General features: G+C 43.3%; 3 protein-coding genes across 7 annotated transcripts in view; 1 reads left to right on the top strand and 2 right to left on the bottom strand.

The window, feature by feature from the left end:
• The window catches only part of LOC108162729 (protein outspread), a 109,335-nt gene that overhangs the window by 85,015 nt on the left and 9,915 nt on the right, over positions 1 to 14,405 (top strand). For 3 of the 5 annotated variants that reach the window (XM_017297597.2, XM_033392530.1, XM_033392531.1), the window contains 2 exons: positions 9,013 to 9,078; positions 9,714 to 10,290. In XM_017297597.2, coding sequence (XP_017153086.1) covers positions 9,013 to 9,078; positions 9,714 to 10,290 — 643 coding nt within the window. Of the gene's footprint in view, positions 1 to 5,162; positions 5,551 to 6,108; positions 6,172 to 9,012; positions 9,079 to 9,713; positions 10,291 to 14,405 lie in introns of those variants that run through there. The other 2 variants (XM_017297600.2, XM_017297599.2) reach the window with 2 other exon arrangements.
• On the bottom strand, positions 1,394 to 2,755 carry LOC108162730 (alcohol dehydrogenase-related 31 kDa protein). Its single transcript, XM_017297602.2, has 3 exons — positions 2,539 to 2,755; positions 1,834 to 2,238; positions 1,394 to 1,775 (listed from the first exon to the last, which is right to left on the bottom strand). The coding sequence occupies exons 1-3, from the start codon at positions 2,734 to 2,736 to the stop codon at positions 1,440 to 1,442; spliced, it is 939 nt and encodes a 312-aa protein (XP_017153091.2). The 5' UTR covers positions 2,737 to 2,755; the 3' UTR covers positions 1,394 to 1,439.
• Positions 2,820 to 4,721, bottom strand: LOC108162731 (alcohol dehydrogenase). Its single transcript, XM_017297603.2, has 4 exons — positions 4,624 to 4,721; positions 3,764 to 3,869; positions 3,277 to 3,681; positions 2,820 to 3,217 (listed from the first exon to the last, which is right to left on the bottom strand). The coding sequence occupies exons 2-4, from the start codon at positions 3,854 to 3,856 to the stop codon at positions 2,951 to 2,953; spliced, it is 765 nt and encodes a 254-aa protein (XP_017153092.1). The 5' UTR covers positions 3,857 to 3,869; positions 4,624 to 4,721; the 3' UTR covers positions 2,820 to 2,950.

Here is a 14,405-nt window from a genome sequence, read left to right as displayed (position 1 = left end):
ATAATTTTGCAATCTCTCAATGAACCCACTCCCAAGTGCCCCCAAAGGGATCCCCAAAGGAAACCCCTTTCGCAAAAGTAATCAAAAGTAAATACATCATTCCGAACCACTGAATAAATGGATCGTTTCCTCCAAAGTGTACTCCCTTATGCCGTTCGAGAGGGTGGGGGGGGTCTCTGGGCCTCTCCCATTTCTGTGTGCGCCTATTGTGCGCCCTAGCCAATCGACCAATCGATTACTTCCTGCATTTTTAAATGTCTCTACCGTCCCCGCTCCCCTCCTCCTTGTGGCTCCCTGGAACCCAGGCTGCCTGGCAAATTAATCAAGCGTGTGCCAAAAAAAGAAAAAGACTTGTAGCCGAAGGAAGGAAAAGAAAAAAAAAGAGTTATAAATGAAAAATGCTGGACAATTGCACGGTTCGCTTACAGTGACTAATCGATTTTTGGAATTAAGTTGCGCCGCTGCGGAAAGGAAAGCACAACTTGCAACAGCCACAGACGGGCGGATGGACAGACGGACGGACGGAGAGTGGAAAAATGGTCACTTGGAAATGGTCTGCTGGAGCTGCGACGGCGGCCTCCTTGGATTGCATATGATTCCGCTGCGTTGGGTCCTCAAATGGTGGTACGATGGCGGTATTGTTGCAGCAGCAGCAGGCTATTGATTTTTTACGAGGCGAGTGCCCCGTGCCCCGTGCCCCACCAACGACTAAATAGGAGGAAACCAAAGACCAAGACGACAACGCACTGAAATTGGAAGTATGCCAAGGCGGCATAGTGTGCCCCCAGCCCCGTGCCCCCTGCCTCCTGCCTTCCTACCTCCTGTGCAATGTGTCGGCAGATTTGTTTGTTTTCACATTCAATTCTCGGGCAACGTTCGATGGTCTGCTGCGGTTGGAAATGTGCCAAAGTTCAATGCACGGCATTGCCATGGCGAAATTTTGCGAATCGATTCGGTTCATCGCATAGTTGAGATTGATATGGCACTAGAAATGGAATGCCAGCCAGTCAGACAATCCTTGAACGAGTGGTACTTGACTTTCGGTAAAGGAATTCAAGTCAAAAGGTTTCGACGGCCTAGGAAAGAAAATAAGTTTAGAAGAGAAACCTACGAAAGGTCTTTGGAGATCACAAAACATTGTAGAAGAGTCCTCAATCTTTTCCAGAAGGTTGTATCCGAGAAGTTTCTATATTTACAGGTTCTTAGAGCGTCTTCTATGGAAATCGCACACTTTCATAGAAAAAAGCTTCCCCCCTGAATTGGAATCTATTTGTAGTACTCGTATAACCCATCCAAAACTTGGCATACTTTCAGGCACCCTCATTTATGTCATTATTCATATGACCTCAAAATATTTCAAATCTATTTCCAAACCCACAAACAAGTTGCCTACTTTTTGTGACACATTTGATGTTTTATTCCGTGGATCAAGACATGCATTATCGCTGCCCCAAAAAAAACTCCTGATCCTCATCGTCAGTGCTCTGCATATAGTTCACAAACTGATCGGCCATATGCCAATACCAGTGGAGGCACACCGACTCCAGGCCGCCCTTGTCGGCAATCCAGATCTGTCCGTTCTCCGATCTCTCGATGGCATTTACTATATTCTGGCCGCAGACGGCCGTCGATTGGCAGGGGGCACGACGCAGGCGATCGGCAAAGGACTGGCCGTATTCCAGGAAAGCAGTCAGTTCCCGATCGACAAACACTTTGGTGGGACCGCAGCAGACGGCCATGACAGCCACACCATTTTGGGTGTAATACAGGGGATCCTGCGAAAGAATGGAAGATATTAGAGAGCATTTTCAAGTTAAGAACTCGCCCACTCACCGCTAGACTTCTGGTGAACCCAATCACACCAAACTTTGAGGCACTGTACGCACAAAAGACTGGCGATGGATCCAGTCCTATGACGGAGGTGACATTCACAATCAGTCCACCCGAACCGCCCATCTTTCGGTCCATATAGGGCAGCACAGTGGCCACGGTGTTCATCATGCCGGTCAGATTCGTATTGATGGTGGCATCAATGTTCCGCTCATCGCACAGGGTGGCCCCATTGATCAGCACATCGATGTAGTCCATCTGGACCATGACCTCATCGAAGTACTTCTTCATCTCCTCGCGGGCCATGGTCACATCGAAGGTCCAGAAGAAGATCTGTGTGCTGTGCTTAATCGATTGTAACTGAGCGATGGCCGGGGGGTTCTCCACGCTCTGAAGGATGGCCAGTTTCTAGACAAAGAATCAAGAGAGAATCAATATGAAGCACATTCCTTGGTTTATATTTTTATATGCCACCAATCCGTAATCGAAAGTACTTCCCTTAAGCAAAACTAGATCAAACTCAAAACATAAACTTAATTGTAGCTTCGAACAGCAAAAGTCAGCGGACAAAAAAACATGAAAAAGTCATTAACTTAATTAGTTTCGACAGCTACCAGCAGCAGCCAAGAGACTAGAGACTAGAGACTTGTTTAAGAACCAGAACCACTTCGGAACACTCTCCACTCTCTACACCACTCTACCACTCACCGCTATATTCTTGGTCATGAGAACCTTGCTGGTCTCCAGTGCAATACCACCGCAGTCAGCCACATAGCAGACATGCTTACCCGTCAGATCGTACATTCTTTTGGCTGCCTTTCTCAAGTTCTTTTCTATTACTAAACAGTAAAGTTTTTGTGTGGAAATCGATAGAGGCCACAACGACCACTGACCACCACTGACCATTGCTATTTATCTAGTTTTTTTTAATTAAAAGAGAGCTATACCTCTTATCGCTTTTGTTGAAATTTCTCAAATATAATTTTTTATTATCATATTCAAAACGGGGTTCATTCCATAAAAGAGAATCAAATCAGCCTTATTGCCATACGTAACAATTGAGTGGAAAAAAAGAAACTAAAAGCTAAAACGCCATGTCCCATAGAGTCTCTGCGATGGTTTAGATGCCCGAGTCCCAGTGCTGGGTCCATGTGATGGGCTCCAAGGTGCCCAAATCCAACTTCCAGATGGCACCGTTCTTGTTCAGCTCAATGGCCTTCACAAAGTTCTCGGCGCACTGCTGAGAGGTCTGGGTGGGATGCTCGAGCAGCTTCTCCGCCACAAGGGGCTCCACATCCAGCCACGAGTTGAATTTGTGGACCAGAGTGGTCCTGGTGATGCCAGGATTGACAGTGTAAGCAGTGACACCAGTAATAGGAGCCAGTTTCTATGAGATTTGAAGGAAATATTCAGTTTAGGGAGTAGAAAAAACGTTGGATTACTTACTGCCAGGGAGGAGGTAAAGTTAACCACCGCCGCTTTGGTGCCGGAGTAAACGGGCACCTGGTAGATGGCATTGAAACCGGTGACGGAGCCAATGTTGCAAATGATGCCGCCTGGGCCGCCCTTGCGCTTGTCCCAGAAGTCCAGAATGGCTGTGGTGGTGTTGACCAGGCCCGTGTAGTTAACGGCAATGGTGCGCTCGATCTGATGATCGTCCAGGATGCCAGCACCGTTGATCAGGACATCGATAGTCTTCAGTTGGGCAAAGATGGTCTTCAGGAGCTTGGTGGTCTCAGCGATGGGCACAGTCACATCGTAGGGATAGAAGGTGACGGTCACCTTGGGATTGATTGCCTTCAGCTCGGCAATGGCAGCCGGATTGTCAATGCGATCCAGGATGACCAGGTTCTAAAAAAAATAAATTTTTAAATTTAGGATTCCATAGATTCCATGGATTCCAGGGATTGCTCTCTCTCTCCATCGCTCTTACCTTCAGATTACGCTTGACCAACTCCCGGCTGGTGTCCAGGCCAATGCCGCCCAGACCGGCCACGAAAACGACGTTCTTGTTGGTGAGAGACATTCTGTCTTTTGATCTGAGAATCGATGGGACAGTTGAACAGTTTGTTATTATATTTATTCTGGTTTTCTGTCTCGTATTTATAGGGAGTTCGGAAAGAGCTTCCGCCAGAAGCTTCTTTCACGTCGAGCTTTTCTGTTTCTTATCTCTCGCATTACGTGTTCGGATCGTTTGCGTTCGTTTTGTTTTGGTTATTTGCCGGCAAATTTATGTTAATACTCGTATGTGTGTGTGCGAGTCTAATCAGGAATAGAATACCACTCATACTTGTATTTTTATTTGAGTCTCAAGGTATCGTAAATTATGTCTATGTTTAGAGTTCAGGTTCTTGAGGAAAGCTACTGCGTGCTTGCTGGTCTATCGGAGTCGACACGCGCGGCCATCTAACAGAGAGTGAGGGCATTACTTAACAGGGGACTGTTATGTTACTTAGCCGTCGGACCGCTTCTATTATCATCCGAAAAGAGTAAACAAATTGTTTTTTCTGGACAAAAGCCAAAAGTGCTTTTTGTAGAATTAGAATTGAAGAAATTAGCACTAGGGAAATACGTCAAACGAATTTTTGAGCGATCACTTTAAAAATATATGGACAGCTGCTTTCTCTTATTTGATATTTTATATTTGAACTTTTCTACGCCTTCAACTCAACTTCTAGCGCGATCTTTCCTTAAACGCATTTTTACAACTGGAACTTCCCTCTTAAGAAATTTCTTGAGTGACTGCAGAACCGAGTGGGATGGGCTGACTGTACTTGGATTACAGTTACTTACTTGATCGATTAAGTAGATTTAAAGAAATGCTGGTCCGCCTGCTGCACCTGACAACTACTGACTGCACTGTAGACAATAATCGTGGTCCTCGACATGTGCAGCGCCTTAAATACACTGCGGCTGCGCCTCTGTCCGCGACTCTGTCGATGCAAACGCAAACGCCGACGCGATAATTCGTAATAATGTAAAATGCAATAAAAATATACAAAAAGCAACAAGGAATGCTGGCGTCGAAGCTTTTGATACCCTTACATATTTAAAAAAAAATTGGACTAATGAAGATTATATAAAAACAAACAAAACGGGACCACATCTGTAAATTTAGTTCAAGAAAAAATGTACCTACAATGTTCAATATCGATATACCCTAGGAAAGGGTATCACAAATGATCTGCAGAAATGTGCAGATTGAAAACAAACGCAAAATATGCAAATGGAAAGAGGGGGAGCAAGAGAGCGGGCAATATTGATTGATAAAGGGGGAGAGGACAGCGAGATCATAGCATCATCATAGCGGGAGAGCAACAGCGCGCGAGAGAGAGAGAGAGAGAGAGCAAAAGCTTTAACCTTCAGTGAATGTCAAGCAATGTGTGAGCAGCAGATCAGCAGAGCAGCAGAGTGGACCCAGCTTTCGTTGTTGCTTGGCAATTGAACTTCGGCTTAATTTACATATTCACACAGCGAGAGGAGATAGTGTGTTCGACTGAAGAAGAAGGGGTGCGCGCTAGACGGCGGAGCGGAGCATCTATGTATATGTAGAATCAGTCTAGAATAACACACACAACACGCCCCCTAAAACGCAGCTCATTAGCAATCGCTCGCTTGTCGGCAGCAGAAACCAAGCCCACTTCAGTGCCGATCAGGAATAGCGGTTTCGAGTGTGTGTGTGTGTGTGTGTGCTCAAGAGAGAGGGAGAGCTGAATACAAGTATGTAAAAGAAAACACAAATATGCAACAGTTAAACGTTAACCCATTGGTGGTTACGGAAGGTATAGGAGATACTTAAGAATAAAGAATAAAAGAGTGTCGGTATTAAAATCCACGATATATGTATGGAATTCTTTAAACCACCAAAACATCAATCGTTTAAACATAATTTATTGATATTCAATATAATATAAATATAATTTTATTCCAATCAAAGTTAATTTCAAAGGAAATCTTCTCTTATATATATTTTTTTATGGCTTGACCATTTCCCAAATATCCCAAGTCATGTTTTTTTCTTCCCACTTGAGTACACAGTGCCATCAGTGGGTTAAGCGTAGTAAAGGGTCCATAGCGGGACACGTGTGATGCAATCGAGAGAGGGAGAATGGAAAGAGATAAGCATGCGGAAGAAAAGAGCTTTCAATTTACATATGAAATACGAGTAGTTGTCCGTACTTGAACCTGTTTATTGATGTATAATATATACACAAATTAAATTACTTAAATGGGCTCGATGTGGGTTACACATCTAATATACAGGGTTCGACTTGTATGGCAACGGAAACTGGAATGATTCTGGATGATTCTTTGCATCAAATCGGTCGCTGCATCTCTGACGTGTGTAAAAGTGAAATATAGTATTATATTCCAATTATTTTTAATAATATTTCATAATCGTTTTGGCCCCCATAAGTGGGTTATCGCCTAGAAATTCGTGTGACAAAAAGCATGTGCAGCACGCATGCTAGGGGGAAGCCTGAATTTTCCACAAATATACAAGAATACCCTTACCCACTGACCCACTAATCAAAGGGGTAGGGTTTATTCCCTAGCAACTACTCGTAAAACCAATCAAAAGGTACTCCATATAAGAAAAATCGTATGACTGTTCCAGACACTGCTTTGATATGGTTTTTTCCTATCAGCTGACGTGCCCAGACATCTCTGTACTCGGACGAAACCCCTCCAGACCTATTCCAGCATTGAGTACAGTGTGTTATCGCGGGGTGTCGGCACAAGTGTGGCATGGCCCCCGGGGTCCACGCTGCCGGTGACATTCAACCTCTGGGGGGGTAATGACGCCAACAGCGTACCTGTCAAAACCGATTTATGTACATACATCCAAATATCGCCCCCCCTAGAAAACATAGTCGTATATGTAGATGTCGTGCCTCGCAGCTAATTAAGCCACTGGCATTGTCTTCCCGCTGTGTGTGGTGTGTGTGCGTGTGCCTATTGAAACGAAACTGGGGCTTCTAAATGGCACTGTCTAAGCGGCTTACCTATATATGCCACACGGTACCTACTCGTACTAGAGAAAGGCGGGACTAGAGATGGTGTAGTAGGTGCCGAGCATAATCTAATTTACAATTCCACCGACCGACCCATTTGACTTCCTTCCTTTTTTTGTATTCTCCAGGGAATCAACCTCTTTTGACGTACGAGGCCTGATCAGATTTCCCCTTTTACGCTTGACTTTGCTTTGGGGTCTCCTCTAATCAAAACCGCACAAAAGTTGCATCATATTATTTGCATTTCTAATGTACTGTACTGTAAATGTGTGAGGTCTTTTCATCCACAATAATGCAATCATCAATCATATTTTAGATATATTTTCAAAAGCGTTCAGAATCTACTTTAAAGTTTGATAAATTATGGTTCTAATTTGGTTTTTCTTTTGTTCCTTCTGGAAACTACATTGATCTTCTTTGGGAATTGAGTGAAACGAATTGAATTTGTAAGAGATTAAGGGAACTGTTCAATGATTAATGCCTGAAAATTTCATATGGAAAACATATGTTCTAAGATTTTTAATAGCAATTGAAAGATCAATCTTGAATCTAAAGAGAAACCTCTCTATTTCCACCGATCTCTACCGAAAAAGAAAGCTCTTCAAATCGAAAAGGAACCTCTCACTTCATTAAACCCTTTTTTCATTCTGCTTGGGCCCCCAAACCACATTCAATAGATTCGCTCTTCAATATTTATGAATTCAATCGCGAAAACGAGGAAAAACGAAAAGCCAATGGAAAAGGAAAAGGAAATAAGAAAAATAAATAAAGAACTAGAGCGTAAAGTGAGAAATGGTGCTTGGTGCTGACTCTTGATTATTCGTGTGCGAGTTCTCTCTTCTACCGCCGAGTGTCTCTTTCTCCTTATAAAAAAACGCTCGACACACCTCAGCACACCACACCACACACATGTACTGCTCCTTCCCCGCAGATTGTTGCATGTTGCATGGTGTTGAAGAGAAATCAACTTTAGGGAGTTGCAACTTGCAACGATATGCTGTGTGCAACACATTTCAACGTCATCTTCGCTGAAGGTTGAGCTTAATTTGCTTTGACTTTTAGCAATTTGCATAAATATCAGACACACTGCTGGGGCAAATCCTACGCTGCCGTGGCATCGCATCGCATGGCATGGCATGGCATGGCCCGATTGCTGCTATGATTTTCTGGCCACAGAATCAGCAATAACAATCAGAATCAGATCCAGATCCAGAGCCAGATTCAGATTCAGATCGCCCCCCTCTCACAGAATCTGTGGCATAAGGTACGAGTACTCCACAGGCGATGAGGCGGCCCGAGAGCGAGGGCGTTTGGGGCTTGGTAGAATGACAACAGCAGAAAAAATATGTATATGAAACGAACGAATTATAAAGGAATTATGATTTCTGACGGGGGCGTTGAATATAATTTACCCCTTCAGCTGTCTGTCCCCCTATTTCATGCGGCGACAATGCAAATATGATCGCAGCACTGCGATCAGGCTATCGTAACAATCTTAACATACAGTCTGTACTACACTTACAGATTGGCGGAACACAAATATGGTTTGGGCGAAGGGATAGAGCTTTGAGAGGCTCTTAAGATATTTGTATCGAAAGTAAAGAGAGTGAAATCATTGTTTGATTAACAAATTAGCAAAGATCTTGGGAGATAGTTAGATAGATACATGTTAACCTTCATAGAGGGGGGTATATTCGGATAAAAGTGGAAGTAAAATATTGATATAAGCTGGTTAGGGTTCTTAGATTGTTATTTACGATCATCTAATCAATACTTATAAAATGATTTACACCTCAACGCTTAAATGATCATTGAAGATTACTTAAGTATCTTTCATTATTCTCTACCAACTTATTTATTATCTTCTTATCAAAGATCTTAGAGCTTATCTCTCTTTTAAAAAGTGTTCTTGAATATTTTCATGAATATTTATGATCATCTAACCATTAAAGTTAAGGAAATTCAAGACAAACTTTGCTATCTAGTAGAGAAGATCTTGAAAGATTACTTTTCGGTGCAAAAGTATTCCCTGTATTTTTCATGGAATTAATTCTTCATGGCATTTCCAATACCATATATTTTTCTGATATTTTTAATTCTATGATGTTATTATTTTCGATACTCTTTCATTCGATGCTAATCTATTTTTAATTTTTTTAATTTTTAGCGCTGGCAGCGACGATGGTTTGTCCTCTACGATGATGGCGAGCTCACGTATTCGGTGGATGATTATGTGAGTATTTTATTTAGGCTTGCAGCTAGAATAAATTACATAACCATATAGGAGTACAAAAATCCATATGCATCACAGAATACCCATAAAAGTGTGCCAACAATAAAATTAATAATAGAACGTCTTGTTTGTTTGAATGCCCCCAAGGTGGTTCTTTGGCGATAAGAAATATTAATAAAAAGACTACTATAAATATTAGGCAATGCCCTGGCATTGTTTGAAAATACTTTTGAGATAACCGAGATGCGGTTTTTTTTTCAATTAAAAATAAACGACCGTCCACCCGAGTGCCGGCTAATTATGGCCTTGCTCTTGGCCTCGCCACGCGAATGTTTGTCATATCTTATCGCTTATAGCCAAATAGTGCCACATCAGACTAGCTCAACAAGTTGGCGGCTGTTTGCGTTGGAAGATGATTATAAAACATAAGAGGAAAAAAGAAAGAAATGACCGAAGACTGTGATAATCTTAGAAAACGAAGAACAGTTGCCCTACCAGGGAATATGTCACAGAATAATGGCTTAAACTTGTAAAAGTTAATGGGAAAATTCTCTTAAATTAAGCGAAAACTTTTGTTTAGTTTTCACAACTCTTTAGAATGTATTTGTATATTTTTTCCTTGTTGTTTTCTCCAGCCCGAAACCATACCGCAGGCCTGCATTGACATGACCAAAGTGCTGGAGGTGACCGGGGCCGTGGAGGTGACAGGTCATCCCAATTCCATAGCCATAACCGCACCCGAGCGCGTCACCTTCGTGAAGGGCACCAGCTCCGAGGAGTCGCAGTGGTGGCTCAACATTCTGGCGGCCTTTCCCAAATCCAAGGGTCGCCACAAGCGCAGCGCCACCCTGCCGGGCGGCCAGGTGGTTGGCAGCCTGCGGCAATCGAGCAACATGGACATGTCCACGAAGCTGGGCAATCGCCATAGCTCGTACCACAAGGACACGCTCACGTCCTCCCAGTCGGCGGGCAATTTGCTGAGCAGCCTGGATCTGAGTCCTAGTTCTACGAATACCGGAGGATCCACCACGGTGACCAATACCCAGGGCACTGTGGACGATGACGAGGAGGATGATGGCGTGGAAACGGGCGAGGATGTCGACGAAGAGGATGAGGAGGATGTGCAGCCAAGGAAATCGAAGGCATCGACCAGCTGCATCATCGGACAGGATGAGAACAATCGAAATGCCGGCAATGAGATCACAAATCGGGGTGAGTAGTCTGCTGAAATGAGAACATCAAGGATTGAAAGGGTTAGATCATTCAAAGAGTGTTTTTTGAGGTTAATGATCCATATAGGAAATATTTAGTCTGCATCAAGTGATTCTCAATAATTTTGGGGCCTGTTTAATGGAGAAAACACTTTGATGATTACAAAAATACAGCTTTAAAGGGAAGTTTAGGAGTAAGTGATATTTATAGAGAGATTTGTTCTCTTAAGAATTCCAAATGATTCGAAATGCTACTCTTAAAAGCTTTTCAAATGAAATCTATGAAAAAAATGCTCAGCAAAAGCACAAACCCGCTCATGGCAATCAGCTTCTGACACACAAAAGAACACTTCCAGAATGTCATAGATCTCTCATGATTTGAAAACAAAGGAAAGTATTGTAAAATCCAATCCAATTTGCTTAAAATAAATCTGCTATATACCCAGATCCCTAGATTTCTCATAATAGAAGGATATTCACTCAGATAATTCCCTTAAATAAGTACAATTTCATCAAGGCATTGAAATATATTCTCTTCTACTTTGAATCCAATTAAAGATGATTTATATACCCAAAAATATCATTCATAGATATTTATGATACCCTTGCAATCAGCCCAAAAACTTCCTAGAAATGATCCCGAAATCCTTCCAAAATTGATTGAAATCGATCCGTTCGAATTTTAACCCCAAGATCATGCCGATCAACCCAAGGTACACACTTCCGCATTAAACCACCAATCAAAGTATTTATTTATTTTACGAAAATTAATTCAAGTTTCGCAGATTCCTTTGTACATTTATTTCAGGTAAAGTTGATAAAGTGACTTTTACTTTTCACTCCACCACAGAGCACTTATTTGAACAATCTTCCGTATCTTGTGCTCTGTATTTTGTACCCTTGACAGCCATTTTTTCTGTGTTGTTTTTTTTTTCGTACGAGAGTAGTCCATTTTTCGAGTCCCATCCGCAGTTTTGTTCTCTGTTCGCGAGTCTCTCGGTATCGGCTGCTATAATTTTTATGATCATTTATGGCTTGCAGCAATCAAAATTATCAACCATGCCCCAGACGCAGACAGACGTACAGTTGAAGGATTGCAGGGCTGTCTAGGGGGGACAGCAGTAGTGGTGGCAGGGGCAGGGGCAGGGGGCATGGGGCAGTGCGTGCAGCTAGTTAAAGCCACTGCCACAGCCACAGCCACGAAATTAACCTTGAATTCACACACACACACACACACACACACACACGAACGGGGACCGACTGGAGCTGAGGATGGGGCTGCTTCGAATCCCCTCCACTACTTAAGATCGTATAATGGTAGGCTTCATAAATTTTCTTTAGATCCCATAGCAGCAGAGAGCAGAGCAGAGTGGAGTCCGCGAAGGTCTGGTTCTCGCTGGGTTTGTTGGATGCTGCTGCTGCCTGCTGCCTGCTGTATGCTCTCCTGTAATTGCAGTTACTGTGAATGTTCTCACATACATTGCTGCAGGATACTTGTTCATGGAAAAATGATATTCACGCTTAAATTATAGTGTGTCTGCCCCACAGATCCGTACTCATGGGGGGAGGCACACACATAGTACTTTGGAATAGGACTGGGACCCTTTTCATGGTTTGGCAGTAGAGAGATCCCCCACCCCCTTCGAGCTCTCTCCTACTCTGTGTGTCTCTGTTGCAAATTCAAGGCTCAGCCCCCCACATCAAATGGCATTATTCCGTTGATAAATCGCCAGTTAAATACGTGAACCAGTTCGAATTGGTCTTCTCTGCTCTGCTCTGCCCTACGAAATGGAAAGCGAAAATTAACCATCTTCACAGATCCATAAGGTGGTAAAACATGAAAAGTGCCGATACATGGCCAAAGGGCATTGCAAAATAAGTCAAAGAAGGTACTGATTGGTACTATAGAACTATGAGACTATGATCTTTGAGGCGAGTAGATGAAAGAATTTTTGGAAAATGTAAGGTAACTGAATTTGTAGAAGGAATATAGGTATAATAAAGTATAGGTATTGGATCTCTGAGGAACTCTGTTTAGAACCTGCTCAGTGCCCAGGCGGAATGTATGGAATGGAATGTAATGGAAACAAAAAGACGGAGAGCGCTCCCATTCTCTTCGTTCGATTTTGTTTCTTTCCAATAATAGATAGTATTTCCTTTATTCCTTGAGATTCGTTTCCAATTTAGTATCTCTAAAGGTTTTCACTAGTTTTCTCCGAGTAAGCCCCTCCATAACCCTATGTTTCATCCAAAAAAGTACCACTCTTTCCGTATTCTTCGATAGCAGAGCCTCCAAATCGAGTATTCCTTTAGTTTTTCATCTAATTTTCCAACGAATATCACTATCAATTACTACCGCTTCTGGCACTCTCTCTCTCTCTCTCTCTCTCTCTCTCTCTGTCTCTAATGTAAAGGTTTACACATTCCCCATTCACATTCTCCATCCACCACACTCGTACGTTTCTTTTTCGATTAGAGAGATACAGTGTTATGCCGGGTAATAGGTCCGGAGAGGTCTGAAGATCAGTTACAGCGACTGGTAGGACTCTAGGGCATTTTTTTCTGTGGGCAGGCAGCTTCTTTTTCGTGGTGGTGCTGACACAGACTAATTACATTCCATCAATAAGCAAAATTGTGCGGCAAATGAGGCAATTCATTGGCCTCTCTGCAGCCTCTCTGCTGCCTCTTGGCTCTGCATACTTTCTGAATGGAAGAGATCTGTTGGGAGAGCAGGCCTTAAAGCTCTTAAAATGCACAACGACAAAGATTATAAACTGTCTACACCTAATAGCCGTCGGCCAGTCAGTGGAGGGAGGAAGGGAGGGAGAGAGAGAGAGAGGCCAGTGTCAGGATGGGGGCCACGTTGAAATATATTTTCCAAGAGACCAGAGAGATAGGCCCCTCCGGGACATGTGTGTGGCTGGGTCTATCCACCGTGTGTCTGTGGCACGGAACAGGGACTTGTGTAATGGGCAAAGTTTCACGGCAAAGTGAATAATTACAGTGCAAATAAATCTCTTGCAGCGCAAAGGGTACTCTTTACTATGATTCTCTTTGGATTTTCAGTAAAAAAGGTGACGAAATGCAACAACGAAGACAACAATCAAAGCATCAGCTTGCCACAGAAGTTCCTGCAACATGGAATTAAGTGCAAGATTGTATTACAAAAGACAACTCTCTGCAACAATGTTTGCCGCCAGACTTTTTCCATGAATCAAAGGCTTATCCCTATCCTCGCTCCCTCTTATCGGGTACTTAACCCATGGGCTTTTCATAGTATATCAATCGTTAATTACTACCCTTTTGCAACATTGTCTGTGTGTCTGGGTGTGCTGTATGTGTGTGTTGAAGTTCCATTAGTTCATTATCAATCTATTGAGAAACCTATTATGCCCCAAACCGCGAGAGAGAGGCGAGAGGGTGCCCCAGCCTCGGACAACTTCTGTGCAAATGCAAAATGACAGCTGCTCGAGGAGGAGGCGTCTCGCCAGCTAACGATGCAAGTTGTACGATTTACGAGACTTGCAACACACACACACACACACACACACACACACAGGAGGAACTACCAGCAGCAGCAGCACCGTCACCACCATCACCAATAACCAATCAATATTCATAAGTGTAACGACTTGCAAGCAAAATTTATGCAACATGAGGATGGCTGCAACGTGCCGTCCTGGACAGGAACGAAACAGTGGGGCACGGGGCAGGGGCAGTTAGAAATTTTTCAAAGTCATCGTGTGAGGGGTCCCCGAGGCAGAGGCAAAGGCAATTTTCGCTTTCGTTCGCCCAAAAGGCAAAAAGGCAGAGGCGCAACGGCAGCGGCAGCGGCAGGTAAATCAACTTGCAATTTGATTATTTATTGCGTCTGAGGCGGAGTTAACTCCAGGGAGGACGGAGGATGGGGAATGGATGATGGGGGGGGGGGCTGCAGGAAGAGCCCCATCCGAGGAGGGCATGATTGAGTGGGTTGTTCTGAGTGCGCTTAATTGTGGCCATAATTAATCAAATGTTTGTTAATTAAAGAAATGCTAAAAATTGTACCAAAAATTAGTCAAAGATCTGCACCTACCTCCTGGAGTCCATCTTCCACCAATACCGACAGGGGATGAG

Source organism: Drosophila miranda, chromosome 4, assembly GCF_003369915.1.
Source record: "Drosophila miranda strain MSH22 chromosome 4, D.miranda_PacBio2.1, whole genome shotgun sequence".
Classification (NCBI taxonomy): domain Eukaryota; kingdom Metazoa; phylum Arthropoda; class Insecta; order Diptera; family Drosophilidae; genus Drosophila; species Drosophila miranda.
This window is presented reverse-complemented; position numbering and strand designations above follow the sequence as displayed.

Bases quoted from the DNA above. Each gene is read 5' to 3' on its own strand.
- LOC108162731 (XM_017297603.2), bottom strand. From the start codon at position 3,856: ATGTCTCTCACCAACAAGAACGTCGTTTTCGTGGCCGGTCTGGGCGGC. The intron at 3,682-3,763 runs GTAAGAGCGATG...TATTTTTTTTAG, and splicing joins TGGTCAAGCGTAATCTGAAG to AACCTGGTCATCCTGGATCG. The intron at 3,218-3,276 runs GTAAGTAATCCA...CAAATCTCATAG, and splicing joins ACTTTACCTCCTCCCTGGCA to AAACTGGCTCCTATTACTGG.
- LOC108162730 (XM_017297602.2), bottom strand. From the start codon at position 2,736: ATGGTCAGTGGTGGTCAGTGGTCGTTGTGGCCTCTATCGATTTCCACA. The intron at 2,239-2,538 runs GTGAGTGGTAGA...TTCTTTGTCTAG, and splicing joins TCATGACCAAGAATATAGCG to AAACTGGCCATCCTTCAGAG. The intron at 1,776-1,833 runs GTGAGTGGGCGA...ATTCTTTCGCAG, and splicing joins GGTTCACCAGAAGTCTAGCG to GATCCCCTGTATTACACCCA.